This window comes from Microcaecilia unicolor, chromosome 1 (assembly GCF_901765095.1).
Source record: "Microcaecilia unicolor chromosome 1, aMicUni1.1, whole genome shotgun sequence".
NCBI classification, from domain to species: Eukaryota; Metazoa; Chordata; class Amphibia; order Gymnophiona; family Siphonopidae; genus Microcaecilia; species Microcaecilia unicolor.
In genome coordinates this window covers 57,534,855-57,549,408 of record NC_044031.1, presented here as the reverse complement: position 1 = coordinate 57,549,408, position 14,554 = coordinate 57,534,855, and the positions used below count along the sequence as shown (strand labels likewise).

Sequence of the window (14,554 nt, the reverse complement as noted above, 5' to 3'; positions counted from 1 at the left end):
GCACTGTCATTGTTCTCCTTCGATGCACGGTACAGGGAGCTCCGGGGTGTCGAGAGAGTCGGCACCCGAGAAGCGTCGACGCAGAGAGGACCACTCCCTCTCGATACAGGAGGTGCCGATGCATCGGTCTCCTTTCAGCTGTCCTGTTGTGACCCATTTCTGCAATTGCACCTTCTAGATGTGCGAAGGGCTCTGTTGCAGTATCTGCGCATGTCAAATGCTTTCAGGACCTCTGATCACCTTTTTGTTTTGTTGTCAGGTCCTCGCAGAGGGTCTCCAGCGTCTAAAGCTATTTTTTCAGCATATCTGCTGTCTGGCCGGCCTCCGCCTGAAGCCTTTTAAGGCACATTCCACAAGAGCGATTTCCTCTTCTTGGGCTGAAACTGGAGCACTCTCTCTTCGAGAGATATGCAGTGCAGCGACATGGGCTTCTAAGCTCTCATTCGCCTGACATTACAGACTGGATGTGGCTGCCAGGAGGGATGCATATTTTGGAGCACAAGTGCTGGCATGTGGTGTGACCTGTTCCCACCTTATCTAGGGATTGCATTCGTAATGGATTCATCTGCTTGATGACAAGGAAGGGAAAATTAGGTTCTTACCTTGGTAATTTTCTTTCCTTTATCATAGCAGATGAATCCATGAGCCCTCCCTGATTGATTGATTGATTGATTGATTGATTGATTGATTGATGCTGTTTTGGGTTCAGTTTTTCCTGTAAATATGTTCCCTCATTGGGAGAAGTTGGAAAAGAGTCTTCAGGATTTCTGTTCTGTTACAGGAGGTTGAGTTTGTCCCTCCTTTGAATTACTGCTCCAGTTCTGGGGCATTCGTTCGCTGTGAGGAAAGTTCATGTTGTTCTCTCGACACCCCGGAGCTCCCTGTAACACTGCTTTGGAAGCTTCAAATACTGAGAGGCAGATGGAGCTAGCTGGCCAAGAGGCACTATGGTTTTCAGTGCTCTCTATCTCCCACTGCTGGTAGGTGGACACAACCCATTCGTAATGGATTCATCTGCTATAACTAAAGGAAAGAAAATTACCAAGGTAAGAACCTAATTTTCCCATATGCATTTTATAAGTAATCTTAAGATACTTATTTAAGAAATTTATTTTGAATTTGAAGGAATGATATTCTCAGGGAGATTGTCTTATGCTGTGTTAAGATTATTGTTATTCTGCTGTTTTATATTACGGCTTACATAGCTTAGGCTAAATTGGTTGTCATTTTTTTTATTACTGTTGTTGTAAATTCCCGGAAAATGTCCAGTCTCTTTTCTCACTGTAATCTGGTAGAACCAGAAAGCCAACAGCAGAATATAAGTTATGGTGTTATGTAATTATATGATGTTTGAATAGCTAAATTAACTTATTAAATCTGTTTTCATTTGCAAAATTTTGGATGTATGCTCCACCTCTGAAAAAGTGAGGGATATTTTCAAATGTATTGTAAAATTGCAAAATATTTAATTTCCTCCTTTTTTGAAAACTACATTTTGTTTTGTAGGAGTAGATCTTACACGTACGACAGCTACTACAGCAGAAGCCGTAGCAGGAGCAAGAGGAGTTACAGCTATCGCAGATCTCGTAGTTCTGACAGACGATCCAGGTATTGATAAATACTTTTGTGCAATTTGCCTTTCCTTACTTCCAAGACCATTCCTGTTGAGTGGGTATATATGCCCTCCTACCAGCAAATGAGGAGACAGAGAACTACTGAGTGACAGCACCTTATTAGATAGTATGCAGCCCTGAGCCATCAAGTATTTCTCATTCTCCGAAGACAAGCAGGCTCTGTTATGCTCACGAGTGGGTAGACGCCATCCCGCGTCGCCCGACTCGGCAAATTTGCCGAAGAAAAATCCAGAGCTTTTACTCATGCGCGAGTGCCTTCCCACCCGCCTTAGTTTCATTTCTTACGTGTTAGAAGCAGGTGCTTGAGTGCCTTTCGGTTTTTCTACCACTTGTTTTTATTTTGTTTTCCCCTGTAAAAAAAAAAAAAAATATATATATATATATATATATATATAAAACCTTTATTTTTGTAGTGTTTTGCCCCTCGTCTTAGTTTCCTTTCTTTTTTCAGCGTGGGCCGTTTTAAGGTCTGCTCGTTCGGGTCTCTTCGTTTGTGCCTTTTCCCCCTTTTTTCAGGCACCATCATGACTTTTAATTTGGCCAAAGTGATTTTTCCTTCAATGTCCATGAAGACTCCCAGTGGCTTCAAGCATTGTACCCGATGCAACCAGACAATCTCTGGGAAAGATACCTGTTCTTGGTGTCTTCAGTGCCTTGGGCCCATCTATAGCCCTGCCAACTGTGTTGTATGAAGAAAAGGATCCAGGTTTCCCGGGAGGCTCAACGCAAGAAAATGTTTGGAGCCCAATCCTGTTCTTCAGTGTCAGCATCGGCATCAAGGTCGGAGGCATTGACATTATCTGTTGCAACGGCATCGGGAGTCACAGTAGGAATGGCTGCTTTGAGACCCCGAGACACTGGGAGCAGTGAGGTATCGAGTGGGTCTCCACCTATCTCGATGCTTCCTGCTAGGCAGGCCACCAGGGACCATCCATCGTCGGACCTGACCCCGAAGCAATGAGAGGATTTGACGGTGTCCTCATCAGCACCATGGAGCATAGGTGTTGTGCATCGGGCGAAGGCCAAGAAGCATCCACGCCAATCTCCATTGATACATGGTGCCAGATGCTTCAGGTCACCGAGGGATTCGGTTCCGAAGAAGCGTCGATGCTGGGAGGACCGCTCACCCATTATCCAGGAGATGCTGATACTTTCATCTCCAAGCAACCGAGATCCTGCTCCCGCACCTGCCCCGATGATTGTGCAGCCTGCACCCCACCAACACCTGCTAATTATAGCGCTTTAAGGTATAAAAACATCACATAAACAATAAAGTTCAAGAAAAAGGTTTATTTCAACTGTCCTCCCTTGGACAGAGGCTGTATAAGAACATTATACAGGAAGCAAAAATACTTACTACAGCAGTTGCAGACATACAGGATAGATCAAGTTTTTGCTTGCTTACATTTGAGTATCACTCTTTTTATATACATTTTACACAATGGTTGGCCTTGTGTATGTCAAAGCTAATCTATAAATTTCTTTTACAAATGTCAGCAGATTCCGTTCCCATGCTTTTTCTCTGCTAATTTCCAACCACCCCCTCCTCCACCCTGCTTATCTTTGTTCTCTTTTACTGCCTCACATACTTCCTCTGAGTTATAGGCATCTGGCATATGTCTAAAAACACTTCACTACAGTTCCTTGCATTTCTTTATCTTTACTTCTGCACGTACATTATATACACACCACAGTCTTTCCCGTTGGTGGCCTTCGATGAGCGCATCTGGGCCTTGTTCCCTGAGCTTTTGGATGGCCTTATGCAGCAATTTGTGTCGGTATCGAGGGTACTTGCGCCTGCATATCTCCTACTGTAGCCCTGTCTGGCACTCAGCCCACGATGCAACCTCCAACGCTGACACCGCTTATGGCCCCGGTGTTGACTGCCACTCAAGAATGAAATCTCTATAGACCTAGAAGATGTAATGGGGCAATTTGACAAATTGAAGAGTAGCAAATCTCCTAGACCGGATGGTAGTCATCCCAGAGCACTGATAGAACTGAAAATGAACTTGCAGAACTATTGAGTAATATGTAATTAATCCTTAAAATCGAGCATGGTACCAGAAGATTTGGAGGGTGGCCAATGTAACACTGATTTTTTAAAAAGGTTCCAGGGGAGATCCGGGAAATTATAGACTGGTGAGTCTTACGTTGATGCCGGGCAAAATGGTAGAGGCTATTATTAAGAACAAAATTACAGAGCATATTCAAAAGCATGGATTAATGAGACAAAGCCAAGATGGATTTAGTGAAGGGAAGTCTTGCCTCACCAATCTATTACATTTCTTTGAAGGGGTGAACAAACATGTGGATAAAGGCGAGCCGGTTGATATTGTTTATCTGGATTTTCAAAAGGCGTTTGACAAAGTACCTCATTAAAGACTCCAGAGGAAATTGGAGAGTCATGAGATAGGAGATAGTGTTCTATTGTGGATTAAAAACTGGTTAAAAGATAGAAAACAGAGAGTAGGGATAAATGGTCAGTATTCTCAATGGAGAAGGGTAGTTAGTGGGGTTCCCCAGGGGTCTGTGCTTTTTAACATATTTATAAATAACCTAGAGGGAGTCACGTGATGTGCTAGAGAGGGTGAAGCGTGTTTTCATGCTCTCTGAGGCCACGGAGTCCCTTTTTAAAGCATAATAACTCTGCAAAATGCCTGAGGGGCAGCTTTCACACCTCGTTAACTGACAGAAATCTCATGGACAAATTTTTAGAGAGCCATGGCAGGGAGAAGGCAGTAAAAGAGAGAGAGAAAAGGCTAGGGCAGCTGAAGACGCGACAGAGAAAAAGCCACTGCAGGGAGGGACGGTATTTACAACAGAGCAGCTTTATCAGGTAAGATCAACATAGAGAAGGCGATTGAACCGAGATTAGACCGGTTATCTAATCAACTGGCAAACTTTGAGACCTTGCAAGTAGAACTATCTCAACGAACTGGAGAGCTGGAGCACTGGGTGTCGGAGCTTGAAGATAAGTGCCCCGACAACACAGCACATTAAGCATCTGACCTCCACAATCGAGGCGATGTCTGCTAAACTGGATGATCTGGGAAACAGGTCCAGGTGGGCTAACTTGCGACTCATAGGACTACCTGAGTCGGTGGGAGACAGAGTGCTAATGTCGGCATTGGAAAGGTCGCTTAAAGAGGAATTCACGCTGTCGGACCACGCAGGACCTCTCTGTCTGGAGCGAGCACACTGCGTGGGGGCGCCTTCAAGATGGCCAACCGACACCAAGAGCAGTAATCCTGAAGGTACACAATTATATTCATAAAGAAGAAATATTGCGTGGTTACAGATAAAAAAGAGAAGACACTAAATATTAGGGGAATTTAGTAAGAATATTTCAGGATTACTCAGCGTCATTGCAGGAACGAAGAAAAGTGTTCCCCCGATCTGCAGCTGCCTGCATAATATGCAAGTGAAGTTCATGTTGATTTATCCAGCAGTGTTAAATGTGAAGCATGAAGGTCGCTGGAAAATTTTTGACACTGCGGCAAAAGAAATGATTTTGTGCGGGGAGTGGAGAATGCTGTGAATAGTACCAGCACAGACAGCACAGGAATTTCAGATCTGATAGCACTGGACTGGATGGAAAAATAAAAAGTGAAGGTTGTTGAACCTGTTATGTATCGTGAGTACGCAGGGTATTTCATAGCTTTTTTGTTTTTTTTTTATTTGTACCCCGCGCTTTCCCACTCATGGCAGGCTCAATGCGGCTTAGGTACTTATTTGTACCTGGGGCAATGGGGAGGGTTAAGTGACTTGCCCAGAGTCACAAGGAGTTGCCTGTGCTTGCAGTGGGAATCGAACCCAGTTCCCCAGGACCAAAGTCCACCACTTTAAAGAGACACAAATCTGATATAGCGTGCCTACAAGAGACTAGGCTCTCATTGGAGGAGCATGAGAAATTAAAGCACCAATGGGTAGGGGAGGTGTTTTGCGACGGGTAGGAGAGGAGGGGTGGCTGTTTTGCTATACAGATCTCTGGCCTGTCAGGAGAAGCTCTTGTTTAAGGACGGGGAAGGCAGATATGTTGGAATAAAAATTAATCTGCAAGGGAGGGAGATGATAATATCCACATATGCGCCAGCAGTACAAGACAAGTGTTGTTTTTTTTCGCAAGTACTTACACGATGCCAGAAATATGCACATCTACCTATAATACTGGCGGGAGACATAAATCAGGTTTGGGATCCAGAATTAGGTAGGTCGGGAAGGACACCGGGGAGGGTCTCTGGTAGGCCATCGATCCTAGAATCTTTTTGTAGACCCTTGGGGCTGGTAGATCCATGGAGGCTGTTGCATGCAGAGGAGAGGGACTATACACATACATCAAGGGCCCATCACACACAGTCGACATTGGATTATATCTTTATTTCGCAGGGAGAGTTCTCTAAGGTGTTAGAAGCCACAATCGGACCAGAGGAGATCTCTGATCATGCAATGGTATGGGTAGAAATAGAGAAAACACCATATTTTGCGCAATCTCGGGGATGGCGCTTCCTGGCTTATTTATTTTCTTCCCCAGAATTTACAAGTTATTTACTGGAGAAATGGGCAGAGTTCTTAGAACATAATCAGCAACACTTAGAACATAATCAGCAACACTTAGAGGAACCTGGCCTATTTTGGTCCACAGCGAAAGCGGTGTTAAGGGGAGACATCATAGCATTTGTAACACACAGGAATTGCCAAATAGCACAAGGAATAATAGTAATGGAGCGACAACTTCGAACAGCGAAGCAGAAATATATAAAGTCGCAAACAGAGGGGTATGAGTTGCTGACAGCGGCTAGAGTGGCGCTGAACAGTCTAATTCATGAGAGACAGAGACGTTCACTCATATATAGGAAATATAGACTACATAAGTGGGGAGATAAAGCAAGGGGAATGGTAGCTTGTCTAGTGAAAGGCACACGCAAAGCACACTTGGTAGCGGCAATACGCACAAATACGGGATAAATTACCACCAATATGGACACTTTTAGGCAACACTTTGCTACACTATACGGAGGAGTACAGGGAGAGAAGGGAGAGCAAGCATTAGTACAAACGTATCTTAGAAATTCAGGAATGCCGAGGCTTTCAGAGGAGCAAGTGGAGTCTCTGAATAGGCCATTAACAGCAAAAGAGTTCCAGCATGCCATTAAAGCATTAAAAACGAACTCGGCGCCAGAGCCAGACGGATACTCGGGGGAGTTTTATAAAATACTACAGGGTCAGATCTTGGGCCCACTCTTAGACTTATATAATAGCGCAGTAGAAGATGGAGTTTTCTCCCCTTATGCCAATGCAGCGTTAATCAGTCTGATACCGAAACAAGGAAGAGATTTATTACAACCTGGCTCATTTAGGCCGATTTCACTGATAAATGTAGATATCAAGTTGTTTTCGCGAGTTTTGGTAGACAGGCTGTGGCTCCCCTTTTGCCACAGCTGGGGTTTGTTCGGGGACGACAATCAGTGCTAAATACAAGGAAATTACTGTTAACGATAATTCAGAATTCAGTTGAAAAATCACAGAGGCTAGTAGTGAGTATGGATGCAGAAAGGGCCTTCGATAGAGTGCTCTGGTCATTTTTCTTCAAAACTTTGCGTTGGGTGGGATTGCGGGGCTGGTATCTTAAGACAATCCTGACCTTATATGCGCAGCCGAGGGCTAGCCTCTTGGTAATGGGGTAAGAACGGGGCAATTTCCCCTAGAAAGAGGGTCCAGGCAAGAATGCCGCTGTCGCCGCTTTTGTTTTTACTCTCCTTGAAACCTTTGCTGGAGTGGAGGAGTGGCCTAGTGGTTAGGGTGGTGGACTTTGGTCCCGAGGAACTGAGTTCGATTCCCACTTCAGGCACAGGCAGCTCCTTGTGACTCTGGGCAAGTCACTTAACCCTCCATTGCCCCATGTAAGCCGCATTGAGCCTGCCATGAGTGGGAAAGCGCGGGGTACAAATATAACAAAAAAATAAAATAAATAAAATTTGGGCCACAGAATTGATTCAAGGAGTGCGGATAGGTGAACACACCATAAAGGTTTTAGCATGTGCGGGTGATCTTTTATTAATATTGAACAAACCACAGGTTTCATTGGACTGCCTTCTCTAGGTACTGGGTAGCTATGGTAGGTTGTCAGGATTTCAACTGAATCTATCAAAATCCATTGCGCTCCCACTGACCAGAAAGACAAGGGAAGGGTGGTGTGGTCTGTTCCCCTTGCAATGGGCGACAGACAAACTAAAATACCTGGGAGTTAGTATCCCCACTGATATGACTAGGCTATATAGGATGAATGTGGCTCCACTATTGAATGAGACCAGATGCACTTTACAACTCTGGGAGGCCTGTCCGCTCTCTCTCACCGGGCGCATAGCACTATTTAATATGATGTTGGCTCCTCGCTGGTTATACTTGTTTCAGATGTTACCATTGTTTCTGAGACAGAGAGAGCACTTAAACAAACTATCCAGCGATTTCTTTGGAGAGGCAGGCGTCCCAGACTTCCATTGGAGGTGTTACAGAAGCTGAGAGCACATGGGGGAATGGGACTTCTGAGTATTAGATACCTAATTGTGTCTTGCGCTATGAGACACATTAGAGAATGGCTAACAAGACAACAGAACTTTTCAGCGACCTGGATGGAATCCCTGATCTCCCCTGCAGCGCATTTGGGTTGGCAGATACATACAACACAAAGGAAACTGGACTTGAGGCTGCGGTGCAACCCATTGGTACTATCAGCTAGAGAAACTTGGAGATGGCTATGCAAGAGGCATCATTTCTCAGCAACAACAACTTCTTTTCTGCCTTGCACCACAATCCAGATTTTCCGGTGGGATCAACATCAAAAGTTTTCCTACAGTGGAAACAGATGGGAATACAATATTTGTATCAACTGGTTGGTGCAGAAGGAAGGCTGCGGCCCTATGCAGAACTGCAAAGAGAATACTTACTACCAGCAATAGACACTTTTGCTCACGTCCAATTGCAACATTACATTTCAGCGTTGGGATGGGAGCATTTGTGCGAGGATGTACAGGACACAATGAATGATGCTGTCACCCTGGGATCTCAACATGTGGTCCCATTACGTTATCATCATAGATTCCTTTTAGACTCTACGGAAGGGTTGAACTATAAAAACCGGGCACAGACGTAGTCCCTTGAACTAGGATCGGTGATAACGGAACATGAGTTCAAGGGATTTATATTGTCGATAATGAAGGGATCAGCATTTGCACGCTGTTGGGAATTGAAATACAAATTTGCGTTGCGCGTGTATATATCACTAGAGAGAGCCTTTAAAGCAGGATTTGGGGCCACAGGGGCCTGTCTGAAGTGTAAACAGGATCCAGCCAACCTTGGGCATATGTTTTGGAGATGCCTGGGGATCAAGTGGTTCCGGTCCCGGATACTGGAGGAGATCCGAACATATTGGGGACATAGAGTGGAACTCCATCCATTGATTTTATTTGATGCATACACACATGCAAAGCCAGCATTGCCAGACTTCAAGCAGTTTCTGCAGAGAGCAGTGATGATAGGCAAGAAATCCATCCTCCTTTGCTGGAGGGATCCATTAGTACCATCAGTGGGACTTTGGAGGACACATATGATAGAGCTATTGAAGTTGGAAAGATGTGCAGTCATGGATTTCGACTCCATGGATTTCGATGCCTACAGAGGACTTGGGAGAGATTTTGGAACACGATGCAGCCAGCAGCGAGGGGTAAGCTCCTTAACTGATTCTCTAACAATTTGTTGTATGACTAAGCAGCCATTACTTGAGTCAGAGGAAGGGGAGGGGGTAGGGGGATGAGGGTAGGGACAGGTGAGGAAGAATGGTGTGGCAAGGTGTGGGGGGAGAAGGGGGAAAAATGTTCGACATAGATGAGATATGTTAAATTTGAAAATAGTAACTTGCTGTATAGCTGTTTGTTGACCAATTAATAAATATGATTTAAACATAAATAACCTAGAGATGGGGGTAACTAGTGAGGTAATTACATTTGCTGACGTCACAAAGTTATTCAAAGTAGTTAAATTGCAGGAGGATTGTGAAAAATTACAAGAGGACCTTGGGAGACTGGGCGTCTAAATGGCAGATGACGTTTAATGTGAGCAAGTGCAAAGTGATGCATGTGGGAAAGAGGAACCCAAATTATAGCTACGTAATGCAAGGTTCCACATTAGGAATCACCAACCAAGAAAGGGATCTAGGTGTCGTCGTTGATGAAACGTTGAAACCTGCTCAGTGTCCTGCGGCGAGATCCAGCTCCCGCATCAACCCCAGCGTTTCTGCAACCGGCACCCCAGCTTTTCCCGGTGTCAGCCCTCGACGAGCCCATCAGGGCCTTGGTCCCTTAGCTGCTGGATAGCCTTATGTAACAGTGTGCATCAGGGGTGCTTGCGCCTACCCTGCCTCCAGTTGTGGACCTACATGGCTCTCAGGCTGTGGTGCGGCATCCGATGCCAACTGCCACCCAAGCAGGCACTCTCTTGACATGGGTGGAGGAAGCTTCACTGGAGTCGAGATGGGAGTCAACTTCTCAATGCCGCTCTAGAGGACATGGTTCCTTGGAACCCGTGTAGGTTCGGTCTCGACAATCCAATCGGGAGATACTGTCTGACACCAAAGAGGAGCGCTCATGGGATTCGGAGGAGGATCCCAGGTACTTTTCCTCAGACAAGTCTTATGGGATTCCCTCTGAATCCTCTCCTGAATCCACCTGAAAGGAGAAAGTCTCCAAAGAGCCTTTCATTTCCATCTTTTATAAAGAAAATGGCTGATGCCATTCCATTTTCTTTGGAAGTGGAGAGCGAGCCCAGGGCCAAGATGCTGGAGGTCCTGGACTACACATCTCCTCCTAAGGAGGCTATGACTGCATCTCTCCACAAGGTACTGAAGGAAGTCCTCATCAGGAACTAGGAGTCCCCTCTGTTGGTCCTTGTCATGCCCAAGAAGATTGACACCCAATATCAGCGCCACAGTGCACCTTGTTTTGACTCACAGTTCATGGTGGTGGAATCCGCTCTCAAAAGAGCCAGGAGTTCCAGGAACTATGCCTCGGCACCTGGATTCTTTTGGGAGAAAGATGTACCAGGCTTCAATGCTCATTTCCCATATACAGTCTTACCAGCTTTTTATGAGCGTTTACTTGCGAAACTCGGTGTGCCAGCAGTCACACTTGGTTGACACACTCCCTCCGGAGCAGGCCGAGCCTTTTCACCAATTGGTCAAGCAGCAGAAGGCATGTCGAAAGTTCTTGGCCATGGCACTTACAACATTTTTTATATGGTATCCAGGATCTCTGTTCAAAGTATAGCAATGCGCAGACTCTCGTAGCTGCGTATTTCTGACTTGGAACATTCTGTCAGGGGGATAATCTTTTTGGAGAGAAGGTTTAAGATGTTGCTGACCAGATCAAAAAAACACACTGATGATATCTCCTCAGCTAGGAGGGTTTTTGGCAAGACAAGGAGGAGTTCCTATTACTATCCTAGGCGTAGGTACAACCCTTCGGCTCGCCAGCCTACTTGGGCTCAGTCCCAGCACATTCGTTCACGTCAACAACGTGCGCCTAAGGCCCCTGCTGCTCCTGGGCAAAGCAAGAGATGAGCTTTTCACTGGCTCCAGCAGAGCACAGCCGTGGTAAAAGTATCTGTCCCAGATAGCTTGATGGTCGGGGGAGGCTGAAACTTTTTCACCAAAGGTGGATTCTTATAACCTCCGACCAGCGAGTTCTTCAAATAGTCCAAAGGAGATCCGGGAAATTATAGACCGGTGAGTCCGATGTCAGTGCCAGGCAAAATGGTAGAGACTATTAAGAACAAAATTACAGAGCATATTCAAAAGCATGGATTGAGACAACGTCAACATGGATTTAGTGAAGGGAAATCTTGCCTCACAAATCTACTACATTTCTTTGAAGGGGTGAACAAACGTGGATAAAGGGGAGCCGGTTGATATTTTGTATCTGGATTTTTAGAAGGCGTTTGACAAAGTACCTCATGAAAGACTCCAGAGGAAATTGGAGAGTCATGGGATAGGAGGTAGTGTTCTATTGTGGATTAAAAACTGGTTAAAAGATAGAAAACAGAGAGTAGGGTTAAATGGTCAGTATTCTCAATGGAGAAGGGTAGTTAGTGGGGTTCCTAGGGCTCTGTGCTGGGACGGCTGCTTTTTAACATATTTATAAATGACCTAGAGATGGGAGTCACTAGTGAGGTAATTAAATTTGCTGATGACACAAAGTTATTTAAAGTTGTTAAATCGCGAGAGGATTGTGAAAAATTACAAGAGGACCTTACAAGACTGGGAGACGGCATCTAAATGGCAAATGATGTTTAATGTGAGCAAGTGCAAAGTGATGCATGTGGGAAAGAGGAGCCCGAATTATAACTATGTCATGCAAGGTTCCACTTTAGGAGTCACCGACCAAGAAAGGGATCTAGGTGTCGTCGTTGATGATACGTTGATACCTTCTGCTCAGTGTGCTACTGCGGCTAAGAAAGCAAATAGAATGTTAGGTATTATTAGGAAAGGAATGGAAAACAAAAATGAGGATCTTATAATGCCTTTGTATCGCTCCATGGTGCGACCGCACCTCAAATATTGTGTTCAATTCTGGTCGCCGCATCTCAAAAAAGATATAGTGGAATTAGAAAAGGTGTGCAGAGAAGGGCGACGAAAATGATAAAGGGGATGGGACAACGTCCCTATGAGGAAAGGCTAAAGTGGCTAGGGCTCTTCAGCTTGGAGAAAAGGCGGCTGAGGGGAGATATGATAGAGGTCTGTAAAATAATGAGTGGAGTTGAACGGGTAGATGTGAAACGTCTGTTCACGCTTTCCAAAAATACTAGGACTAGGGGGCATGCGATGAAGCTACAATGTAGTAAAATTAAAACGAATCAGAGAAAATTTTTCTTCACTCAACGTGTAATTAAACTCTGGAATTTGTTGCCAGAGATTGTGGTAAAGGCAGTTAGCTTAGTGGAGTTTAAAAAAGATTTACACAGCTTCCTAAAGGAAAAATCCATAGACCATTATTAAATGGACTTGGGAAAATCCACTATTTCTGGGATAAGCCGTATAAAATGTTTTGTACATTTTTGGGATCTTGCCGGGTATTTGTGACCTGGATTGGCCACTATTGGAAACAGGATGCTGGGCTCGATGGACCTTTGGTTTTTCCCAGTATGGCAATACTTATGTACTTATGTAAATAGTCCGTCTTGGATACGCCCTCAATTGGCATCTTAAATTTCCCCACAAGAGCTCATTCATTCAGCTTCGGCACAGACAGGTACTTGCAGAGGAACTCTCTGCCCTTCTGAAGGTCCATGCGGTCGAACCCGTTCCACCAGGAGAAGAAGGGCAGGGATTCTGTTCCAGGTACTTCCTTGTGCAGAGGAAAACAGGGGAGATGAGTCCCATCCTAGACCTAAGGGCCTTGAATAAATTCCTAGTCCAAGAAAAGTTCAGGATGGTTTCCCTGGGCACTCTTGTCCCAATGATTTAGAAAAACAATTGGCTATGTTCTCTGGGCTTAAAGGATTTATATACTCACATTCCGATGCTTGCAGCCCACCGGAAAAATCTTTGATTTTGGCTGAGAGCACATCACTTTCAGTACTGCGTGTTGCCTTTTGGGCTCGTGTCAGCTCCCAGTGTCTTCACCAAATGTCTAGCGGTGGTTGCAGTGTTGTTGCGCAGACTGGGGGTCCCAGTGTTCCCATATCTCAATGATTGGCTGGTCAAGGGCACTCGGAGGAGGGTGCTCGGGAGTCCATGCAAATGACTATTCAGGTGCTAAAGCCACTAGGGTTCGTTTTAAAGTACCCCAAGTCCCATCGCTGCCCTGTGTAGCAATTGGAGTTCATAGGAGCTCTGCTCGACACACAGGAGTTTTGAGCCTACCTCCTGGAGACGAGAGCGGACAATCTTGTCTCACTCGCGTCCAAGGTTCTTGCCTCTCAGCAGGTCACAGCTCGGCATATGTTGAGATTGTTGGGCCACATGGCTTCCACAGTGTACGTTACACCCATTACTCGCCTTCACAAGAGATCAGCTCAGTGGACCCCGGTTTCTCAGTGGTATCAAGCCACAGAGAGTCTAGAGGATGTCATCCAAGTGTCCCCAGAGCTTGTACGCTCTCTTAAAGTGGATCATTCAATCCAGTTTGACTCTGAGACTTCCATTTCAAATTCTTCAGCCACAAAAGGTGCTGACAATGGATGCATTTCTCCTGGGATGGGGAGCTCATGTAGATGGGCTTCACACTCAAGGTACTTGGTCCTCCCAGGAAACTAATCTTCAGATCTATTTCCTGGAGCTTCGGGCAGTCTGGAACTCTCTAAAGGCTTTCAGAGATTGCGGCTATCTCACCAAATTGTTCTCATCCAAACAGACAACCAAGTTGCAATGTATTACACCAACAAGCAGGGGGGCACCAGATAATGCCCTCTGTGTCAGTAGGCCATTGGGCTTGTAACAAGGCATTCCTTTGAGCCAATTATCTGACGGGCACAAACAATACCCTGGCCAACAGACTGAGCAGGATAATGCGACCACATGAGTGATTTCAATATGGGCATAGGCCACAAGATCCTCTGAGCATGGGGCACCCCCTCAGTGGATCTTTTTGCCACTCAGATCAACCACAAGGTCCCTCAGGTCTGTTCCAGGCTTCAGGCCCATGACAGACTAGCGTCACATGCCTTCTCAGTTGGGGGACACATCTTCTTTATGCATATCCTCCAATACCTCTAGTGGGGAAAACTTCGTTAAAACTCAAGCAAGACTGCGGAACCATGATTCTGATCGCACAGTACTGACCGCGGCAGATATGGTTCCCTCTTCTTCTAGAACTATCCTCTGAAGAACCGTGGAGATTGGCGTGTTTTCTGACCCTCGTCGCTCAGAA

At 45.4% G+C, this 14,554-nt stretch overlaps 1 protein-coding gene across 5 annotated transcripts in view; it reads left to right on the top strand.

Moving 5' to 3' along the window:
- Nucleotides 1-14,554, top strand: part of NKTR (natural killer cell triggering receptor) — a 364,002-nt gene that overhangs the window by 332,387 nt on the left and 17,061 nt on the right. For all 5 annotated transcript variants that reach the window (XM_030197676.1, XM_030197654.1, XM_030197662.1 and 2 more), the window contains one exon: nucleotides 1,507-1,608. In XM_030197676.1, coding sequence (XP_030053536.1) covers nucleotides 1,507-1,608 — 102 coding nt within the window. The remainder of the gene's footprint in view (nucleotides 1-1,506; nucleotides 1,609-14,554) is intronic.